A 21,348-nucleotide genomic window follows, 5' to 3' on the forward strand; every position below is an offset into this window, starting at 1 on the left:
TTGGCTATAATTTAAAATTATCCTTGGAAATTATGTATTATGTTACATGGCTTTTAAAAAAAAAGAATCAAAATGTTTTTCAATCATTCTGTCTTATTTTTTTTAAATATCGTATGTCTTTTTTATTCTTAAAATGTTAAAAAAAATCACAAGGTTATCCTCTTTGCGTCATGCTAATGTCCAGCTCAATGCCTAACTCTTTTAAAACATTGTGTATACTTCTTGCTTATTTAATCTAATAAAATTTCAATAACTTGTAATCTAAACCTAATTATGGTTACAAGAACTGAGATTAAAGCAAATACTGTAACTGAAGTTACTTATGAAATTCAAATACAAATTTGTCCTTCTGAAGTTATGAAATTCAATAAAAAAAAATGTCCTTTTTGGCTATTCAAAGATAATTTTTCTACTAAATTTTAATATCTCTTCTGATGAATTAAATTGTCATTGTAATTATTTATTTTAAAAATTTAATTGGAAAAAGGCTGGCTCGAGTTGACTCAAATGCAGAGTCCTGTTATAAACAAAAAAAAATCATGGAATAATAGATGAAAGTGCTCTATTACGTCTTCTTGAGTCGAGGGTCTTTTAGGAAAGCCTCTCTATACCCCTCGGGTAGAGGTAAGGTTAGCGTACACATTGCTGAGAGACCTCACTAGTGAGATTTCACTGGGTCGTCGTCGTCGTTGTTGATAAAACCAAAAGAAATACTATTGTATTGTCAACTAATATTCCAAAATTGTCACTGAAATGAGATTTCACTGGGTCGTCGTCGTCGTTGTTGATAAAACCAAAAGAAATACTATTGTATTGTCAACTAATATTCCAAAATTGTCACTGAAATGAGATTTCACTGGGTCGTCGTCGTCGTTGATAAAACCAAAAGAAATACTACTGTATTGTCAACTAATATTCTGAAGTTGATTGCTAGAATTGTGCTGGTTAACTCTTTATTCTTGTCATATATTATAGTTCTGAAATTATAATCTATGAACTAATTTATTACACCTGGAAAGTGGGATAAAATAATCTCAAGTTTGTGAGATAAAGAGGGATATTCAGAACCAAGTATGAGTTTAAACTTATACTATATTTGGTTGATGGTATAAATTTATCCGGTCAACCAAACACAATATAAGTTTAATCTCACACCGTATCCTACCTTATCCCCGCGCATCAAAAAACCATGAATGTCTTACAAGGGCTTTTTGGCCACTCAATACAAAATAATTACAGCTGATAGCCAAGGATTTAAAATATATATAATCAATTTATGTATATTATATTTATATTATATATTAACATATAAAATATATATATTTGTCAGCTAGTCTCTTCTGTTGAGCCGAGAGCCTCTCGAAAACAGTCTCTCTATCCTTTCGGGGCAGAGATAAGGTCTATGTACACTCTACTCTTTCCAGACCCCATTAGTGGAATTTTACTGGATATGTTGTTGTTGTATATTTACCAGCTATTATTTTGAAGAACGATTGTATTGTATAGATTTTCCAAAATAATACGATAAGTTTCAAACCCTCCCAACATCATACCAATGAGGTATGATAATAGAAAGCCATACGCATTATAAATGGAATCCTCTAGCGTCACCATCAAGGGCCGGGAGCGATGAGATGATTGAGATTCCGCTCCCTTTAACCAATAATATTTAAATCGAGTCTTGAAAATGAAAAACCTAGCCTGCCCGGCCGTTTGGAATTTTAGTCGCACATTAAAAGTACATGATAAATATTATTGATCCATAAAATAAAATAAAAAAGAATCACCATACAAAATTGTTGACCACGATAAATTAACTAATAAAGAAAAAAAATGAAGCAATTGATAAATAATGGTAAAGTGATCTGTCAATTATCTGAATAAGAATGGAAATAATGCTCCAACCCCACTTCAATTTATTTAATTTATAGCCATGTTCTTTTGCTTGTGCACCCATTTGGGGTCATGTGATGATGTTGCCAATTGTCATCCAATAATAGCTTGATCTTGACATAAATAACCAACATAATGTGACAATGTCATATTCTCTTACACAGAATTTAACAATTTACCTGAAGAATTATAAGTTTCACATAGATGCCAAGCTGGTATTCCTAATGTATCATCAATCATTTTCTCATGCCAACCATTTTTCATTGCTTGATTCAATCTTCTAACAAATCCTTCTCTTTTCCCCTCACTATAATTCAAAAACTTTGCTATGGTTCTTGAATTCTTGCTCTTCCAACAACTCCGTCCTATTGTCACTGGCTCAACTGATTCAGATTCTGATATTGCACGTCCATAACTAGCTAAACTAGTAATATACTCAATCATTCCATTTACAAGACTAGCCGGGGCATTGCCTTGACCATTCCATAGCCATATACGCGCCATGCCTTTTTGAAGTGCCAAAAACATGGCATGCTTATAATTTGGACTATACAAAATTGAAGGACTTATACGTAGAACAAACTCATCGTTGTTGTCACGGGACTCAACGATGATTGGACGAGTCATATTCCGGCTAGATAGCCGGAGTATGACATGTTTAACTTGCTTCTTGATCTGGGGTTGGCCAAAATCATCATCACTAGTAGGGTAAAGAATATTTTCGACAAATTTACTTGTCTTCAAAAGTAAACGTGTGGCTTCATCGTTCGATACGAAAAAGAGATCAAAACGCCTCTTTGCAAATGTAGCATCAGCTTCATTGACAATTGTTATGGAAAAACCTTTGGAGGCTTCATAATTTGCCCATAAGGAGACTACTATTGCAAAAATGACCACAACAAGCCTAAGAAATATACTTGTATTTGATGAAGTGCTTTTGTGGCTATTTTCATCAACTTCAAGATTGGAAGAGGGGTATATGGCAGAGTTTTTTGTGGTTGGTTTTATGAGAGGTTGAAGGAGATGTTGGTTTTTCTCTTCCATATAGAGAGAAAAGAAGAAGAAGAAGATGATATAATATGAAATGTACAAAAAAACCACCTAAAAAAATAGTAGAAGAATAGGGGACATCATAGGCCACAATGAGTGGCTACTAATAGATAAAGTGTCCATTTGTCAACTTACTTTTATTTTTCTAAAATATTCGACTTCTTGTGTATAAATTAAGATACTGATTTATCTTTAAAGGTTGTGGTAGAATGAATAATATTCTTCTATCGTTAACTAGAGATCTCGAATTTGATCCCTAGAAATGAATTTTTTTTTGGTAGCGAACGATTCCTCCTTTAATAGGCTTTAAGCAGCGCGACTCCGTATCATTAGGGACCTCAATACAAATATCAGATACCATATAAAAATTTTAAAAAAAAAGTGATTTACATGATTTCACAATCATTCAACAAATTAAAGGCAGTTGGCATTTAAATACTAACACGACATTAATGAGTTATACGCAACTCTCAAATAGGTCATGCCATGTTATATTTTCTTTTACATTCATCATTTGACTTAGAATTCTTTGTCATGTTTTTTTTTTTTTTTAAAACTACGTCGTGATATCTCTTGGTTTTTCAATTTTGGTTAAGTGAGCCAAAAAAACATACTACTACTATATAACAAAAATGGGACTACTAATATATAAATAATTTAAAACATTGTCAAAACATAAATATCAGCGAAAGAAAAAATAATAGGTGGTTTCTTTTCATCTGTCCAAGTTTTGGTGGATAAGTTATCCGATATTTACGCCGGTGAGAATAAGAAATATCCCATGAAGGTAGTTAAGGTGGGCACAAACTATCCGAGACACCAAGGTTATTTAAAAAAATCAAATGGATAATTGCATTTCAGTTAAGGTATCGACGAGAGTTTTGCTCCAATTATTAATGAGGAAATGCATGCACATGGCTTTAATATAATATTTTACTATAATTATATTCCAACTTGGTAGGAATTAAGGATAATTAATTAATGCTTATAAAACCAGGAATAGTTCCAGCAATATATATATTGGATGTGCGGTCCCACAATGTGATAGCAGTCTATTTACATTAAAAATAAAAATTAAATAAAGCAAATGACTAGAGAAAATATGTGCCTCATTTGACTTGGTTAAATAATATTTAGTTTAGGGTAGTGGTACATGAAATTTCTTTCACCTTTGATCAGAGGTTTTGGGTTCGAGTTTTATATATGAAAAAATTCTGTTAGTAAGCATGTCACCATTAAATGGAACTTACGCAATGCAAATTCAGATTAATTGGAGTCGTGATGCGGATACTGAATAACGGACGAGAACCAAAAAGAGAAAGAGGATGTACATTCTGAACAAGTATCAACTTAATTAGAAATAATGTTCGCAATAATGATAGCTATATACTATAATTTACTAAGTTTTTTTTTTTTTTCCAAAATAATTTTGAATAAACGCATTTGGTAAGATTTAAGAGATAGTTTGTCGCTAGTAAAAAACTAGTGCTTATATATATTGACAACGTAAATAAAAAATAAATTAATCTAATGAAAATTTTAGATTATATATGATTGGTTAAAATAGTGTAATCCAAGAGTTCAAAAAATACTAACCTAAGATTTGGTATGATAAAACCCTTTAATTTGCTGGTCTAATTAACATGTTCTCTTCTGGTTGTGCAGGGGCGGATCTAATGTAAAGGTTACGAGTTCACGTGCATTACTTGTGTTCAAAATACTCTCGAACCACTTGCACGGTTTAGATGCACAACAACAACCCAGTATAATCCCACTTAGTGGGGTCTGGGGAGGGTAGTGTGTACGCAGACCTTACCTCTGTTTCCAAATAGACCACCGGCATCCTTCCCTCCAAGAACTTCCCATCTTGCTCTTGGGGAGACTCGAACTCACAACCTCTCGGTTGGAAGTGGGGGTTGCTTACCATCAGAGCAACCCCTCTTGTCTTATTTCAAAATAGATGTAACTAATTATTTCAACAACAATAACAAATTCAGTATAATCTCATAAGTGGGGTCTAAGGACGGTCGTGTGTACGAAGATCTTACCCTTACCTTGTGAAGATAAAGAGACTGTTTTTGATAGACCATCGGCTCGGGAAAAAAACATGGAAAGGATAAGAAGCAGCACAAGATGCAACTAATTATTTCTTTGTTGATTAACTCAATAGGTGAAGAGGATTACTCTAATTCAACAACGACCAATCATTTTGCTTGATGACTGAGAGGTTAAAGGTAGTAAATTTTTTTTAAAAAAATCGTATAGTAGATAAAGAAGTTTTAAGATATTGTTTGAATCATGTTATATTTTCAGGTTATTTGTAGCACAAATATATAATTATTATATTTGAGTTTCATCCAAAAATTATTCGAAATGCTATATGATTCTTTTAAACTTAATACATAAATTTTTATTATTGTGTATACACTTACAGTGACATAAGACGACATTTATGATTTTGTTAAAAACAGATCATACTTTAATATGATTAATATTCTTTAATGACGTTTGCGCGCCATACAAGTACTTATACTAGTAAAAGTGCAAAACGAATTTTACTATCAACATAATAAAAATTAGACCCTTTTTATTTACAAATTCACAAGGAATTTACAATCAGATTACTTAAAAGGTAATTGTATGTAATTCTTTATACCAAATTAATTTGTAATCTTTAGAAAATGAAAAGAAATCTTCTCTAAAATACCACTCTACATCTAGCAAAATAAATAGGAATATGAATATCTTTTTCTATCCAAATCACAACTGTAATACTTACATTAATTCTACAACAAGCATATATATAATACTGGCTGTATTTTTGTACACGTTGTCATAAGTTTAAAAAAGAACAATAAAAATATTACATGCTGACTTAGTCAATATTTGTTGCTTGTGTGCAATTATTAATTATTAATTATAACGTAAGGATTACAATACACAGATTAAATAGGGATGATTATTTAATGGAGATACCATTTTTTTGTAGATGCTTAGTTCATTTGATTAAAAATGAGAATATGAGGTATAATATAAAATATGTATTTTATTTAAATTAGATAAATTTGGATAAACCTTTATTTCCAAATTTAGCATTCAATTTTTTAAAAGAATTTGGGAGAAAATTTTGGAGAAGGACAAATGCATGACCAATATGTTGTTTTATCCCAGAATTAGTAATCCCGAGATTGCCATCCTTCATAGAGTGTGGTATAAAAATAAAACATAATTGTGATATAAATAATCTCGAAATTAAAAATTTCTACTTCACATATTTTATTCCTGAATTATAACCTCATATTTTTGTAACCAAACGACCCCTTAAAGTATTTCCAAGAAAGCAAAAGAAAAAAGGAATGCTTGTAATTTGCCAAAAGAGAAGAGGGAGATATTTTGCCTTTTTTTAATTTAAGAAAATAGATTAACCAAAAACTTTTACATCGTTAAGGCTTAAGAGTTGATTTCCCTTTTAAAATTATTTAAAAACACATCCAATTTGAATTCTTTTACCTTACTTAACAATAATTTAGTTTTGAAAGTAATTTCGTAATTTAAAATTCCTCTTTGTGACTAAACAAAACAATGTTTTTATTTGTGTGTGGAAAACAAAGATATTTTGAAGTTTACTAATTATTAACTAAATGAACCTATTTATTATTGTCTTTATTGTCTTTATAAAGAATCTAGAAAAATTTCGAAGTTCAAATCTCTTCTATCTTTCAATCCAAGTCAAATGAGGAAAATAACTGTAAAACTTTAGGAAATCTTTACCGTGAAGGCAGAAGCTTCTAATTTTGTGAAATAAAAGAAAAAATAATTGGAACGCAATATTGAAATCCTAACTTTTCACTAATCCTACTTGAACTCAATTAAGGAAGTATTTTCACTAATCCTATATAACTACTAAGTTCGAACGAAAAAGAAATATTACGCCCTGCCTTCACTATATTTTACCTACATTAATCTCATCATTCGGCACTCAATTTCATCGTTTTTTCATTCTGTTTAATGCATAAATTCATGAGATGAAAAGGTTGAGATTATCCTCATCAATGTCTGATATTAAGCTATCGAACATCATGCGTTTTCATCCAAATTTGTCGTTAGTTATGGATTCTTTTACAGCTGCAATCGAAGCATTCTTTGAACACCCGCTTTGATCTTTTTTCCTCTGTGTTTCCAATCTCTTTGTTTTCTTCAAGTTTGAATTTAAGCTACGATGGATTACGGGTTACAGAAAGTTGAAGAGAAATCTCCATGTGGTAGGTTCGTTAGATATAGTGACGTGTTAGGTGAAGGCGCTTTTAAAGAGGTGTACCTAGGTTTTGATCAAGTTCAGAACATTGAAATTGCGTGGAACCAAATAAGTTTTCATGGAGAAGATGGTGAAGCATTATTAAAAACCCCAGAAAAGTTGTTCTCTGAGGCTGTTCTATTGCAATCTTTAAACCATGAGAGGGTTATGAAGTGCCTCTCTTACTGGTTTGATTCCGAGGCAAAAACTCTAAACATGATCACAGAATTATTCCCTTCGGGCAGTTTGACAAAGTATATGTTGAAGAGTAATAACGGGACTGGTATTGACTTGGGGAATATTAAGAACTGGGGTAGGCAGATTCTTGAAGGTTTGAGCTTTCTTCATGGACAAAACCCAAAGATCATTCATAGAGACATCAAGTGTGATAATATTTTTGTTCAGAGTGGTGGCAAACAGGTTAAGCTTGGAGATTTTGGGTTGGCGATTCATCTTATGGAGGGTGATTTCGCCAAAGAGGTTAAGGGAACGCCTCAATTCATGGCTCCTGAGCTCTACGATGGTGAATACAATGAACTGGTGGACATATATGCATTCGGGATGTGTCTACTTGAGATGGTTACGGGTGAATATCCATATAGGGAATGCAACAATCAAGGGCAAATACTTAGGAAAGTGTATATCACTGGTGAAAAACCTGCATTTCTTGGAAAGGTAAAAGACTCCAGAGTGAAGGATATCATTGAGAAGTGTTTGCTTCCCATGTCTGTTAGGCCGTCCGCAGAAGAGTTGCTGGAAGATCCATTCTTTGTGTACAATGGTGGATCATCAACAATGGAGGCTTGTGCTCCTACTGCCAGTTTTGTAGTTAGTCATCCTTTCAGGGGAATAAAGTGTTAGATTCTTTTACAAACATTTTATGTTGGAGAAAGTTTAGAGTAGATAGGAACCTTTTCTTTTCCAGAATGTATTGCTAATATTAGAATTGCTCTTGTCCTAATTAATGGAACCTTCAAAATGTAAGTTTTGCCTTTTCATTTAAACAGTTTCATAATGGAAAAGGAAAAGACAGTTTCATATCTTCTTTGACATATTTTCTTGTATTCTGAATCTGTTTTCTTACTTTTGAGTTTTGCCTTTTCATTTGAACTTTCCAATTCTTGTCTTTGAGACATTGCTTTTACCCTTTTTGAAAAAGTAAACAACAACGACCCAGTATAATCCCACAAGTGGGGTCTGGGGAGGGTAATATGTACGCAAACCTTACCCCTACCCCGAAGGGTAGAGAGGTTGTTTCCAGGAGACCCTCGGCTCAAAAAAGCAACAGGAGACGATATATTAGTACCATAAAAATGCATAATAAAATAACAGCAATATAGGAGATATGAAATACAGAATACGAAATACGAAATAGATGGCTAGTATAGTAAAAACTAGCAGGTAAAGCCCTGCATCAATAGACGACCAATGGCATTCTTAGTCTAACTCCTAACTGGCTAGTCTCACTCTATTGTGCTGTAGAAATATTCACAATTTTCCCCTAACCTACAACCTTAATGCTTGACCTCCATAATTCCCTGTCAAGGGCCATGTCCTCAGTAATCCTAAGTCGTGCCATGTCCTGTCTGATCACCTCTCCCCAATACTTCTTAGGTCGCCCTCTGCCTCTCCGCGTGCCCACTACAGTCAGTCGCTCACACCTCCTCATCGGTGCATCAGTGCTCCTCCTCTGAATGTGCCCGAACCATCTGAGTCTTACTTCCCGCATCTTGTCCTCCATGGGGGCCACACCCACCTTCTCTCGAATATCTTCATTCCTAATCTTATCCATCCTTGTATGCCCGCACATCCACCTCAACATCCTCATCTCTGCTACTTTCATCTTCTGGATGTGTGAGTTCTTTACCGGCCAACATTCAGTTCCATATAACATGGCAGGCCTAACCACTGCTCTATAAAACTTACCTTTTAGTAACGGTGGCACTTTCTTGTCACACAAGACTCCCGACGCTAACCTCCACTTCATCCACCCCACCCCTACACGGTGTGTGACATCCTCGTCAATCTCCCCGATCCCCTGAATAACCGATCCAAGGTACTTGAAACTACCCCTCTTGGGAATGACTTGAGAGTCAAGCCTCACTTTTGAAAAAGTAACTAAACCAATATTACGAAATTAGCTTCAGTGTTAGGGCTAGCAGTATCACAACAAGGTATGCTAAGATGTAGAAATGATAATTAAAAGAGCTACTTGTCGCGGCAGCTGATGAGGTAGATGGTGTGTTTGGTCCGGCGCCAAATACTCTGGATCCACTGGCATTGCTTATGTTCATAATAGATGCATTTGTGCTGTAAAATTCCCAAGATTAGTCAGAATTTCTATGTGCTAACAAGGTTAAGTTAAAGAAAAGAAGTATAAGAATTAAGTTACCTTGCTGATGGATATTGACATGAATCTCTACCTGCACACGAAATAAGAACTTAATAATGTTGACGACATAATATAATTAAGGTAATTAAAAGACTGTTTCCTTTAACAGTTTAAACTTTTAAATGAGACGGTGACACATTTCAATAAGTAACACGTCATCAACGACATAGTACTTATACATAACTGCAGCATAATTTTTTGCATGCTCTGGAATATAACATGACTGCGTAGAACACGTCATCTGTAGTAGCATGGAGAGCAATAGACAACCTGTACAAAGTAACATAAACAAGAGGGTGAGACACCACAGCGAATGAATCAAACTAACTGGTAAGGGCATTTAATGTAAAGCCATGAATTCTGATAACTAAAGGCATTCATCATTTATGTTACGGTGCTTACAAAGAATAACACCCACCATGACCACTCTAAAAGAGGGGACAAAAAAAAAAGGCATAGAATTTTTGCCGCAGGCATATAATTGCTCCATCAAGCAGGAATATATACTCCTTTATTCTTCTGATATTTTAGATAGAAAATAAACCATGCAAAGCTCAACTCGTTTTTGGGAATAGTTTATCAGATTCTGATTTACAGATTAAAAGAGGGTGTTTAGAATGATAATAGAGCAGCAGCTGAGATAGATAAGAAAATCAACAAAACAATTTGAAAGATAAAGGAACAACTTATACCAACACGTGGGGATTCTCATTCTGCAATCACCGCTTCCCGCTCCTATTTGAAGGTTGTTATTGGGTCGACAACAGCAATTTCCAACTTAACTGACCAATGTAAATGCAAACTGAAACCAGGTTACTGTTGATAGGTGCAGCTTAAGACTTAGAAAAGTTAAAAGAACTGACCCAAAATGTACCTTATCTCCATAAGAGTTTGAGCCAACTTTGCCCAAACATCTGCTCTAACATGGGCCAGTTCATTTGCTCAACTGGCCCATGTCAATGCATGTGATCTTCCACTTCAAGTATGCTTATAGAAGTACCACTGAATCTTTCTAAAGGAATCTCAGTTTTGCAATTTTCCATCAACTTCACACATAAGCAACACAGAATTATCAAGCACACGCCTGCTTTCATAGATGATAGACCGGAACAATTCATGCTGAGGTTCTGACTTATAGGAGCGTAGTTTGACAAGGGGATTTTTGATCTCCGATCTCTTGTACAACTCCTTTGCTGGCTGGACGTGCTTCCACCAAAAGTCAGAAAGTGCAATCTTCAAGAGTTCCCAATATTCTTCGTCACGATACAACCTAAACAAACTGCTTCCTTTTGTAGTCCAAACATAAAAGTCCATCCAATCTCGATCCAATATTTCCATTAAACCCTGAGCTTGAGGAACATACTAAATAGGAATTCTTTTCCGAGGAGTTGCCGCACTCATATCACCTTTGAAGAAAGGGCACTTGATCTCCAAAACCCCTCTGGATGGCAACTGATAAACAAACCTGTCAACTACACCGTCGGCGGAAGCAGCAAGCCAGTCATTCTCCATCTTCGTTTCCCGATACACCTGAAAATCAGTAAAAGAAACAGGATTGCCAGTTATCAGCTTATATCTCTCAAGAGCCTCCTCTTCTTTGATGTTACTCCAACACGTAGCTAAATTACCCAAGAAGGGTTCAATCACCCCGATTTTCTCCAACCAGAGTTGGGGTCTGCGCTTGGGAAAAAAACCAACAGCTTGACCAAAAGTGCTTGCTGTAAGTTTATTCTTTCTCAATTCTTGCCAATTCTTGAACCAATGCTGAAGACCACAGGACTGAAGAATTGGATGAGGGTTGTGTGAGGGAAATCTTGCAGCACTACTGCTGCTGTACCATCTTCTATACCTAGGAATTTGAAAAAGAGAGACGGCTATCTTCTTAATTTTGCTATAGTACTTCTCATTTGATGAACATCCTAAATGGGAGGGAAGAGAAGCAGGACTTTTTACAGGGCCTTAACCAAACAAATCAATAAGGATATAAGCAAGAGTTGCTTACTGTTTTTTTAGGCCACCAGGCTTCTGACGCAAAAAAACGTGTACAAATGAGCCAACATTTTCACACAGTGCCTCATCTTGGAAACTAACCTGCAAACAGTGTTTCGGGGAAAAGCATCAAGAGTTGCATTCCAGTAATCACTATCTAATGAAGCTTAAGAATCTTTGATGAAGAAGAGAAAGAGGCAAGTGTACCTTCCCAATTCCTACATAAACAATTGCAGCTTTGATTTTTTTGAAAGGTACACCTCGCTTTGCTTCTTTCACTGCTTTTGTGATATCTTTGGTAACAGTACCTTTCTGCACACATTATGACAAAATAAGCACGAATTCATAAAGAACAACTTGAATTAAGAGCAGAAAGATGCATATTACTTACTTTAGTATCTAGCATCAATTGTCTCAAGTACTTGGCCATCTGCAAAAGCACGTAACGTTACTCGCTGAGAAGCACTAAAAGCACATTTATATCCCCCCACCCCCACCCTACCCTATTCGTTCAACAACATGCTCACAGGGGTCGTCAACTGACCACCCGTAATCGAAAATTGTCATGTTTGAACAAGATCAACAATGGAGATACCTAGATTTGGAGAAGAGAGACGGAGAGAACAAGAGCACACATGCAAGCTCTGTATATTGATAAGCAGAAAATGTTATGAGTAAATGACAATTGTACATCCACTAACTACTTATATGAAAGCTAATAGTGTTAACTAACTCCTAATGACAGCTAACATAATTAACCAACTATACTGCAATTTACAATTATACCCTTGACTAAGTAACACCTTCTTCTACACTCCCCTCAAGCTGGTAAGTGCAAAGATGTTCAGCAATCCCAGCTTGCCTGTCAAGTATTCATGTTGTACTCCGCTCAATCCTTTTGTCAAAATGTCTGCTACTTGATCCTTTGATCCAACATGTTGTGCTTTCACTAGGCCCAATAGTATCTTCTCCCTAATAAAGTGACAGTCTATTTCAATATGTTTGGTTCTCTCGTGGTATACTGGATTTGCAGCTATTTGCAAAGCTGCTTTATTATCACAAAACAGATTAATTGGTAGTACATCTGCTTCCAACTCCTTCAATAGAGCAGTCAACCAAACAACTTCTGAAACTGCAGTTGTCATGCTTCTGTACTCTGCTTCTGCTGAGCTTTTAGAAACTATGCTTTGTTTCTTGGACTTCAATGATACTAATGAATCCCCATACTTGATTAGAAATCCTGAAACTGATTTTCTTGTATTTGGACAAGAGGCCCAGTCTGCATCACAGTATACAATGAGTTTATTGGAACGTTTACTGTTGAACAAAACTCCCAAGCCAGGCTCTCTTTTGATGTATCTTGCTACTGGCATGGCTGCTTCCCAATGTGATTTCTTTGGTTGTTGTAAAAACTGACTCAATGTTTGTACAACATAAGCAATGTCTGGCCTTGTCAAAGTGAGGTATAACAATTTTCCTATCAGCCTTTGATACTGATTTCTGTCTGCAAGAAGAGGATCATCCTTCTTTTCTATCAGTTTATCATACTCCTGTACTATTAATTTCACATTGACTTCCAATGGTGTCCAAGATGGTTTTGTATCTCCCAGGCCCAGATCAGATATAATCTCTAGTGCATATTTCCTTTGATTCACTAGAATCCCTTCGCTTGATCTGCTGAATTCCATTCCTAGGAAAAATTTCAACTCTCCCAAGTCTTTAATTTTGAAAGCTTTGTGCAATGACTCCTTTGTGTCTTGTATCATCTTCAGGTCGTTCCCAGTAACTAACATATCGTCTACATAGACAAGTATCACCACTATACTGCTTCCCTCTTTTCTGATAAAGAGAGAGTGATCAAGACTACTCTGATTGAAACCTGATTGCAGTAGTGCCTCTGTGAGTTTCAAGTTCCATTGTCTGCTCGCTTGTTTTAATCTATACAGGGATTTGAGAAGTCTGCATACTAGCTTGGACTCCCCCTGACTTGAGAATCCCTGAGGCAATTCTATATACACCTCATCATGTAAATCACCCTGCAAGAAGGCATTATACACATCTAGTTGATGAATATGCCAAGCTTGCATAGCAGCCAAAGAAAGAACTGTTCGAACAGTGACAATCTTCACCACAGGCGAAAACGTCTCATGATAATCAAAACCTTCAGTTTGACTGTATCCTTTGGCCACTAACCTGGCCTTAAACCTTTCAACCTCCCCATCAACCTTTAGTTTCACCTTGTACACCCATCTGCACCCAATTGGTGATTTTCCAGGTGGTAAAGGAACTAACTCCCAAGTTCTGTTGTCTTGCAGAGCTTGAATTTCAGCATTCATAGCATCAACCCAACGACTATCCTTAGAGGCTTCATGAAAAGATTTAGGTTCTAATGTAGCTGAGAGAGCACCCGAATAGGCTTGGTAGGGGCTGGACAACTGAGTATAAGACACATAATGGGACATGGAATATGGTTGTGTAGTAGAAGTAGTAGTCACATAATCCATTAACCATAAGGGCTGTTTGGTGACTCGTTGAGATCTTCTAAGACAAGTATCATCTTCAACTGGTAGAGGTGCTAAGGTCTCCTCAAAGTTGTCAACAAAAGTGGAGGATAAATCATCCAGCAAATGAGAATCAGAAGGTGGGATAACTGGTGATGACACTGAAACTGTAGAAGGAGACTCAGTTGGAACTGGTGTATCAGCTGCAAAAGGAGAAGCATCCTGGTAGCTAGAAATAAGTGGAGTTGTTTCTGCAGAATCAAAAACATCAGAGGGTATAGGAACAGATTGATCCCTGGTCGAATTGTCCTGGAAGGGAAAAATTGTTTCTCCGAATGTGACATCTCTATTAATGAAGAATTGTTGTTTCTGCAAGTCATATAGGACATATCCTTTTGTGACATTGGAATATCCCATGAAGACAGTCTTCACAGCCCTTGCACCAAACTTATCACCTCTTGATAGAACACTAGCATAACAAAGACAACCTAAGGTTCTAAAGTGATGAACCATAGGTTTCTTACCATAAAATAGCTCATAAGGTGATTTACCCTGCAAAATGACAGAAGGTAATCTATTAATGATGTAAACAGCAGCCAGGATACAATGCCCCCAAAATTTCAAAGGAATATGGCCTTGAAATCTTATGGCTCTTGCAACTTCAAGGATGTGCCTATGCTTTCTCTTAGCCACACCATTCTGCTGAGGAGAGTAGACACAAGTCCTCAAATGGACTGCCCAATTCCCTCAAGAGTGCAATGAATTTAGAATTCACAAACTCACCACCATTATCTGATCTCACAGATTGTACAGATGTGCTGAATTGAGTATGCACCATTTTAAAGAAATTTCTCAAGATTAGTAGCACATCACTCTTAAACTTCAATAAGAAAATCCAAGTCACACGAGAGAAATCATCAACCACAGTTAAGAAAAACTTATTACCATCAAAGGTAGGAATATGATAAGGACCCCATACATCCAAGTATAATAGTTGAATTACTGCAGTAGTTTTGCTAGTACTTGAAGAAGGAAAAGGCAATCTAGGCTAAGGGGCATATCCCACACTTATTGACTACATTCTTACAATCTTGAGTGTCTGCTCCAAGCAATTCCCTCATAGCTCCTCCAGAAGCATGAGCCAATCTCATGTGCCACAATGAAACATCAATATTCTTTTCCTTCGCAGTAACAATTAGTCCTCTGCTTATTGAATCAGCATCAGAAACAAAGAGATATAAGCCTCCTTTCTCTCTACCAATCCTCTTCACCCTCCCACTTGAGAGGTCCTGGAACAAACAAAAGTCGGGGAAAAAGGTAACAGAGCAATGAAGGTCTTTAGTTACTTTTGATACTGACATCAAGTTATACTGAAAATCAAGAACAAATAATACATCCCTCATTACTGCATCTTTCGAAAGTAAACGGTCCCCAATATGAGACAATGAAGTCACCTGACCATTTGGCATTTGCACTATTTTACTGCTTAAGGAATCAGCTTTGCGAACAGAATGCAACATATCTAAATCAGATATCATATGATTCGTTGCCCCTGTATCTATAATCCAATCCTTCTTTGCTACACTAGCCATAAAAGAATGAATAGTACCTGCCCTATTAGCCATATTTTCCTGAGAAGGCTCTTTGTTCAGCATTCTAAGGATCTGATTGTATTGATCAGTAGTAAACGTTGGTGGCCTCGACATCTCATTTAAGGCAGTTGCATCTCCATCATTATTTCTACCTGCATTAGGTCCAGGAACATTTGGTGCATAATTCCCTGCATTGGCATTGTAGGCAGTTGAGTTGCCCTGTCCTTTCTTTCTGAACTTAAAGTCTGTAGGATAACCTACTATTTTACAACAATTCTCTTTACTATGCCCTTTCATCTTACAAAAATCACACTGAATGTTCCAATTATTCTTAGGTTTTGGATAACTGCCTCCTTTCGTGGACAGAAAAGTTGTGGCTTCTGATCTTCTCCTACCATAGATACATTTGAAAATGATCTCTGACTCTCTCTCTCAATTATCATGGAATACGCTTTGCTAACACTTGGAGTGGGATTAGTCATAAGGATTTGACTCTTTGCCTGCTCATAATTCCCATTAAGTCCCATCAGAAATTGCATTAGTTTTTGCCTATGTAAATGTTCATTGAAATCCTTAGATCTCCTACAGTCACAGCTTGGAGGAGTCATGCTTTCGTACTCATCCCATAACTCTTTGAGTTTGGTAAAATATACAGAAACACTGTTTGTTCCTTGATAAAGTGTTGCAATCTCTTTGTGGAGCTGATAAACCCTAGATGCGTTGACTTTATCAAACGCTCCCTCATATCTTCCCAGACACGATATGCATCTTTTGCGTACACTATGCATGTTAACAACTCATTCGAAACAGAACTCATTATCCATCCAAGCACAATTGCGTTGCACCTGTCCCACCGATGACCTAGATCCTTCTCAAAATCATCTCTTTTCAGATTACCGTCGATCAACCCTAATTTGTTCTTTCCTAACAAACGGATTCGCATCGCACGGCTCCAAACAGAGTAATTTTCAGTTCCGGTCAACTGAATTGAGACTATCGGCGCTCCGGTAGTGTCTGAAGGATGAAGATACGAAATGTGATTGTGGTCGAGATCTGGTTTCGCCATTGTTGAGATCGAAGAATTTTCGAGAACGGATTCTACCATCGAACAATTGACAGCAAAGTCGAAGATAATTAGCTCACAATTGTGGCTAAAAGGCTCTGATACCATGTCATGTTTAAACAAGATCAACAATGGAGATACCTAGATTTGGAGAAGAGAGACGGAGAGAACAAGAGCACACATGCAACCTCTGTATATTGATAAGCAGAAAAATGTTCTGAGTAAAGGACAATTGTACATCCACTAACTACTTATATGAAAGCTAATAGTGTTAAGTAACTTCTAATGACAGCTAACATAATTAACCAACTATACTGCTATTTACAATTATACCCTTGACTAAGTAACACCTTCTTCTACAAAATTAAAGGACTGCAATAGCCTACCTTGTTACTATTAGGCAGTTGCTAACATCATGGACCTTACTATTTATATATAGTGAGATAAATGCATACTAGGCTATGCTTACTAATTCAACCCTCCATCTCTTCCGTCCTGCTCTAATCCCTTCCCGGCCCACCTTCACCTCCATCTTTAACTAAAAAGATTAATTCATGTATAATTTTCTTTACAGTAATGCTTCCGCATAACTTCTTCCATAATATTTCATAACTAAAATAACATTAGGATAAGGAGAATGTCAATCACTAGGCAAAAACTATTCTTGATGCAAACATTAGTTATCTTGTCAATCCTTCGCCCAAATCTTGGCCAAATACAAGATACAGAAAGCCTACAATACAATCTAATCCTATTTGTCCACATGACAATCATACTAATAAACTTCCTCAAGTATCCTATTACTTCTATTTTAGAAATCTTACCCGTCCAACTAGTTTTTGTGTGGTATTCAGACATCAAATCTCCATTTCATTAACTTCTGTTCACCTGTCTGTTTAAACCACGAGACACACTTCTTCAGTTATTCTGTTTCTCTCCTCTTTTTCATTTCGTCTTTTCCTCCTTTCTTCTTATTCTTTCCATTTTTTCACCGCCGCCTATTACTGAACAGGTGCTGCAACCCTCCCAAACTTTTGAAGCAATCTTGAACACCACCTCAACTCCCTTTTAGTACTCTGTTACACAGTAACTCTTTCTTTTTTTAAAACAACAAACTCTGTTGCACAGTAACTTCAGCTTTAATTCCCCCTTTTCGGCTTTTCCTTTTTCTACTCCTTTCACCATTCAAGACGACTACTCCCAAATAGCTCTCATTTTTTTTTTCTTCTCACCAGTATGCACCCCTTGCTCCGAATGAGCAATCTTAATTCGGGATTAAAGCACATTGGTTGAAACAAATAAAAATTTAACCTTTACGAGCCGCATGGACCCTTAAGATCATAAACAACCTTTTTGTTCTTGTTTTCGTCCCTCTTCCCACTAAACAAAGTTGGAAATGGAACCATTTTCTATAACTTTTCTTCTCTCTTTTTTCCAATTCATATGATCCAATTACTTACTTTACAAAGAGTCACAATTTTGTACCATAAACAACAAAATGCTAGTAATAAGAATCCATGTAACCGACCCTAACTAATTTGAAAAAAAGATCTGACCTTTACAAGCCGAATGGCCTCTTTAAGATCATAAACAACTTTTTTCTTCTTTTCATCACTACTCTTCACGTTAACCAATGTTGGAAATGGAACCATTTCCTCTTCAACATTCAAAACTCTCCTCATTGCCGCCCTTTTTTGCGCCTCGATTCTTCTCCTCTTTCTCTCCAGCTCCTCATCACCCTTAGCTTCCACTCCCCCCTCCTCTTCAACCCGATCCTCAGGTAACGGAACCACTCGGGTCGGGTAAGAAACCGGAGTTATTTTTGGTGCTTCCTTCAAGTACCGGAGATCCTCCCGTGTCCACGTATTACCATCGGCGTTAACCGGGTCTTGGGTATTCGACTCGGGTCGGGTAGAAGCTTGAAATGTGGTATCTGTAGGTAGGGATTGTGGCGAGTCCTTGGGTATGTACCAAACGGGTTGGACTGGAATCGGGTTTTCAGGGGATTCGGGTTGTGATTGGGATGATGAAGAGGAGAGGAATTGGTGGAAATGAGAGGGGAGAAGAGGAGAAAAGTGAGATTGGGTTTTGTAGGAGCAGTGGCGATGAGCTTGATGGAGCAGTTCGAAGGCCGCCATTGGAGCTTTTGGGTGATTTTTCACAGTGAAGCTGAACAGATGGAAGGGTTTTAGGCATTTTTCAGCCTTCTTCTTTTTGCTCCTATTTGTTTTTTATTTTTCCTTTTTTCTTTTTCTTGGAGAGAATTGACAAGAATGAAAATGGCAAAATAACTTACAATTCCCCTAAACTTGACGCGGATTATTAGTTATCCTTAAACTATTCGTGATCTTATTACCCCTCAACTTGGCTTTTCGAGAGCCAGTATACCCTGAACGTTGATGTGGCAAAAAATACGGGTGCATTCGCCTGCCACATGGATTTTTCTGCATATGTGGCATTTTTTTGAAAATTAAGTATGTTACTTTTTTATATAATTTTTTCGAATACAAGTTATAATATAACTTGGATAGAATTATTATTATTTAGGCTAAATTTTTATTTGTCTAAAAATAATAAAGTTTTTAGATAATCTTTTTTTGAATTTGATTGATAATAAAGATTTATACAATTGAAATAAATAGATACATAGTTTAAAATTAATTATTTTGGCTATAATTTTTACATAGCTCTAAACTATGGTGCTCTAAAAATATATATTTTTTTTACAGATTTTACCTGAAAAAAGTAAAAATACGCAGTTGAAATAGATAGTCATTGCATCAAAAGAAGAAATAAAAAGAGAGTACAATTGCAAGAAATAACTTACTCTATGGATACACTTTTTTTATTTTTTATTTTGATGCAATGACTATTTATTTCAACTGTGTATTTTTATAACTTTTTAGAAGCCTTGACTATGTATTTCAATTGTATAAATCTCTATTATCAAGTCAAATTCAAAAAAAGATTAACTAAAACTTTATTATTTTTAGCCAAATAAAAAATTTAGCCTAAATAATATAATTCTATCCAAGTTTTATTATAACTTGTATTCGAAAAAATTATATAAAAAAGTAACATACTTAAAAAGGTAAAAATATGTTTTATTTTTCAAAAAAATGCCACATATGCAGAAAAATCCACGTGGCAGGAGAGTGCACCCACGCTTTTTGCCACGTCAGCGTCCAGGAGGGTACTGGCTCTCAAAAGGCCAAGTTGAGGGGGTAATTAAGACCACGAATAGTTTAAGAATGTAACTAATAATCCGTGTTAAGTTTAGGGGATGGTAAAATATTTTGCCAATGAAAATTGAAAATATAAAAATCTGAAAAGAGGATGAAGTGGAAAATACCCCGGGCTCTTTTTTTCTTCTTTCTGTTTGTTTACCAGCGGAAGACGTTTAAGTAAAATCACCATTAAATACGAATTGATGTCGAGATGAAACCCTTACAAAAAATACTTATATTATCACATAATAAATTATTTTCATCTTTGTTAAACTTATCAAGGGGTATAGTTATAGCGATCCTCCTATTCAACTATTGCGGCTATTTTCAAACACCTCATATATTTGAAGATGTGATCATTAGGACTAAGGGTGATCAACAACAACAACGACAACGACTCAGTATAATCTCACAGGTGGGGTATGGGGAGAGTAATATGTATGCAGACCTTACCCCTACCCCGAAGGGTAGAGAGGTTGTGTCCAGGAGACTCTCGGCTAAAAAAAAAAGCAACAGGAGCCGATATATTAGTACCATAAAAATGCATAATAAAATAACCGCAATATAAGAGATTAAATACAGAATACGAAATACGAAATATATGGCTGGTATAGTAAAACTAGCAGGTAAAGCCCTACATCAATAGACGACCAATGACATTCTTAGTCTAACTCCTAACTGGCTAGTCTCACTCTATTGTGCTATAGAAATATTCACAACTTTCCCCTAACCTACAACCTTAATGCTCGACTTCCATAGTCCCCTCTCAAGGGTCATGTCCTCAGCAATCCTAAGTCGCGCCATGTCCTGTCTGATCACCTCTCCCCAATACTTCTTAGGTCGCTCTCTACCTCTCCGCGTGCCTACCACAGCCAGTCGCTCACACCTCCTCACTGGTGCATCAGTGCTCCTCCTCTGAATGTGCCCGAACCATCTGAGTCTTACTTCCCGCATCTTGTCCTCCATGGGGGCCACGCCCACCTTCTCTCGAATATCTTCATTCCTAATCTTATCCATCCTTGTATGCCCACACATCCACCTCAACATACTCATCTCCTCATCTCCGCTACTTTCATCTAAGGGTGATCATAAATACCCAAAAAATCTAACCAAACCGAAAACCAAATTAACTCGACCAAAAAAACTGATACTTTTTAGCTTTGGTTTGGTTTTGATTTTGAATTTTAAAAACCAATCAAATTTGGGTTGGTTTTGGTTTAAAAAAAAAAAACGAAAAAAACTGAACCAAACCGACTATAAAAGTACCTATTTAAAATTATTATTACACCTACATATATGTATTTTTATATAATGTATCTAAAATTTTATCGTACATATTAGTGATTT

General features: G+C 36.1%; 4 protein-coding genes across 7 annotated transcripts; 1 reads left to right on the top strand and 3 right to left on the bottom strand.

The window, feature by feature from the left end:
- Positions 1–2,049: 2,049 nt before the first annotated feature.
- On the bottom strand, positions 2,050–2,937 carry LOC107782846 (uncharacterized). The gene has a single exon (XM_016603784.1). It carries the CDS (start codon positions 2,935–2,937, stop codon positions 2,050–2,052), a length of 888 nt encoding a protein of 295 aa, XP_016459270.1.
- A 4,225-nt stretch (positions 2,938–7,162) lies between these two features.
- LOC107782845 (serine/threonine-protein kinase WNK8-like) lies at positions 7,163–8,098 on the top strand. The gene has a single exon (XM_016603783.1). It carries the CDS (start codon positions 7,163–7,165, stop codon positions 8,096–8,098), a length of 936 nt encoding a protein of 311 aa, XP_016459269.1.
- Positions 8,099–8,539: 441 nt separating this feature from the next.
- On the bottom strand, positions 8,540–18,991 carry LOC107782853 (uncharacterized). 4 transcript variants are annotated; one of them, XM_075217658.1, is made up of 9 exons: positions 18,331–18,991; positions 12,010–12,048; positions 11,826–11,930; positions 11,632–11,720; positions 10,504–11,159; positions 10,322–10,411; positions 9,814–9,899; positions 9,630–9,660; positions 8,540–9,547 (listed from the first exon to the last, which is right to left on the bottom strand). In XM_075217658.1, exons 1-5 carry the CDS (start codon positions 18,910–18,912, stop codon positions 11,102–11,104), a joined length of 873 nt encoding a protein of 290 aa, XP_075073759.1. In that variant the 5' UTR covers positions 18,913–18,991; the 3' UTR covers positions 8,540–9,547; positions 9,630–9,660; positions 9,814–9,899; positions 10,322–10,411; positions 10,504–11,101. The 4 variants fall into 4 exon arrangements, with proteins under 4 accessions (XP_075073759.1, XP_016459276.1, XP_016459277.1 ...); XM_016603790.2 differs by adding an exon at positions 11,258–11,478 and having other exon boundaries at positions 9,630–9,899; XM_016603791.2 differs by having other exon boundaries at positions 9,630–9,899.
- LOC107782844 (uncharacterized) lies at positions 10,653–10,967 on the bottom strand. The gene has a single exon (XM_016603782.1). The coding sequence runs from the start codon at positions 10,965–10,967 to the stop codon at positions 10,653–10,655; it is 315 nt and encodes a 104-aa protein (XP_016459268.1).
- Positions 18,992–21,348: the final 2,357 nt, after the last annotated feature.

Source organism: Nicotiana tabacum, chromosome 1, assembly GCF_000715075.1.
Source record: "Nicotiana tabacum cultivar K326 chromosome 1, ASM71507v2, whole genome shotgun sequence".
Lineage (NCBI taxonomy): Eukaryota > Viridiplantae > Streptophyta > Magnoliopsida > Solanales > Solanaceae > Nicotiana > Nicotiana tabacum.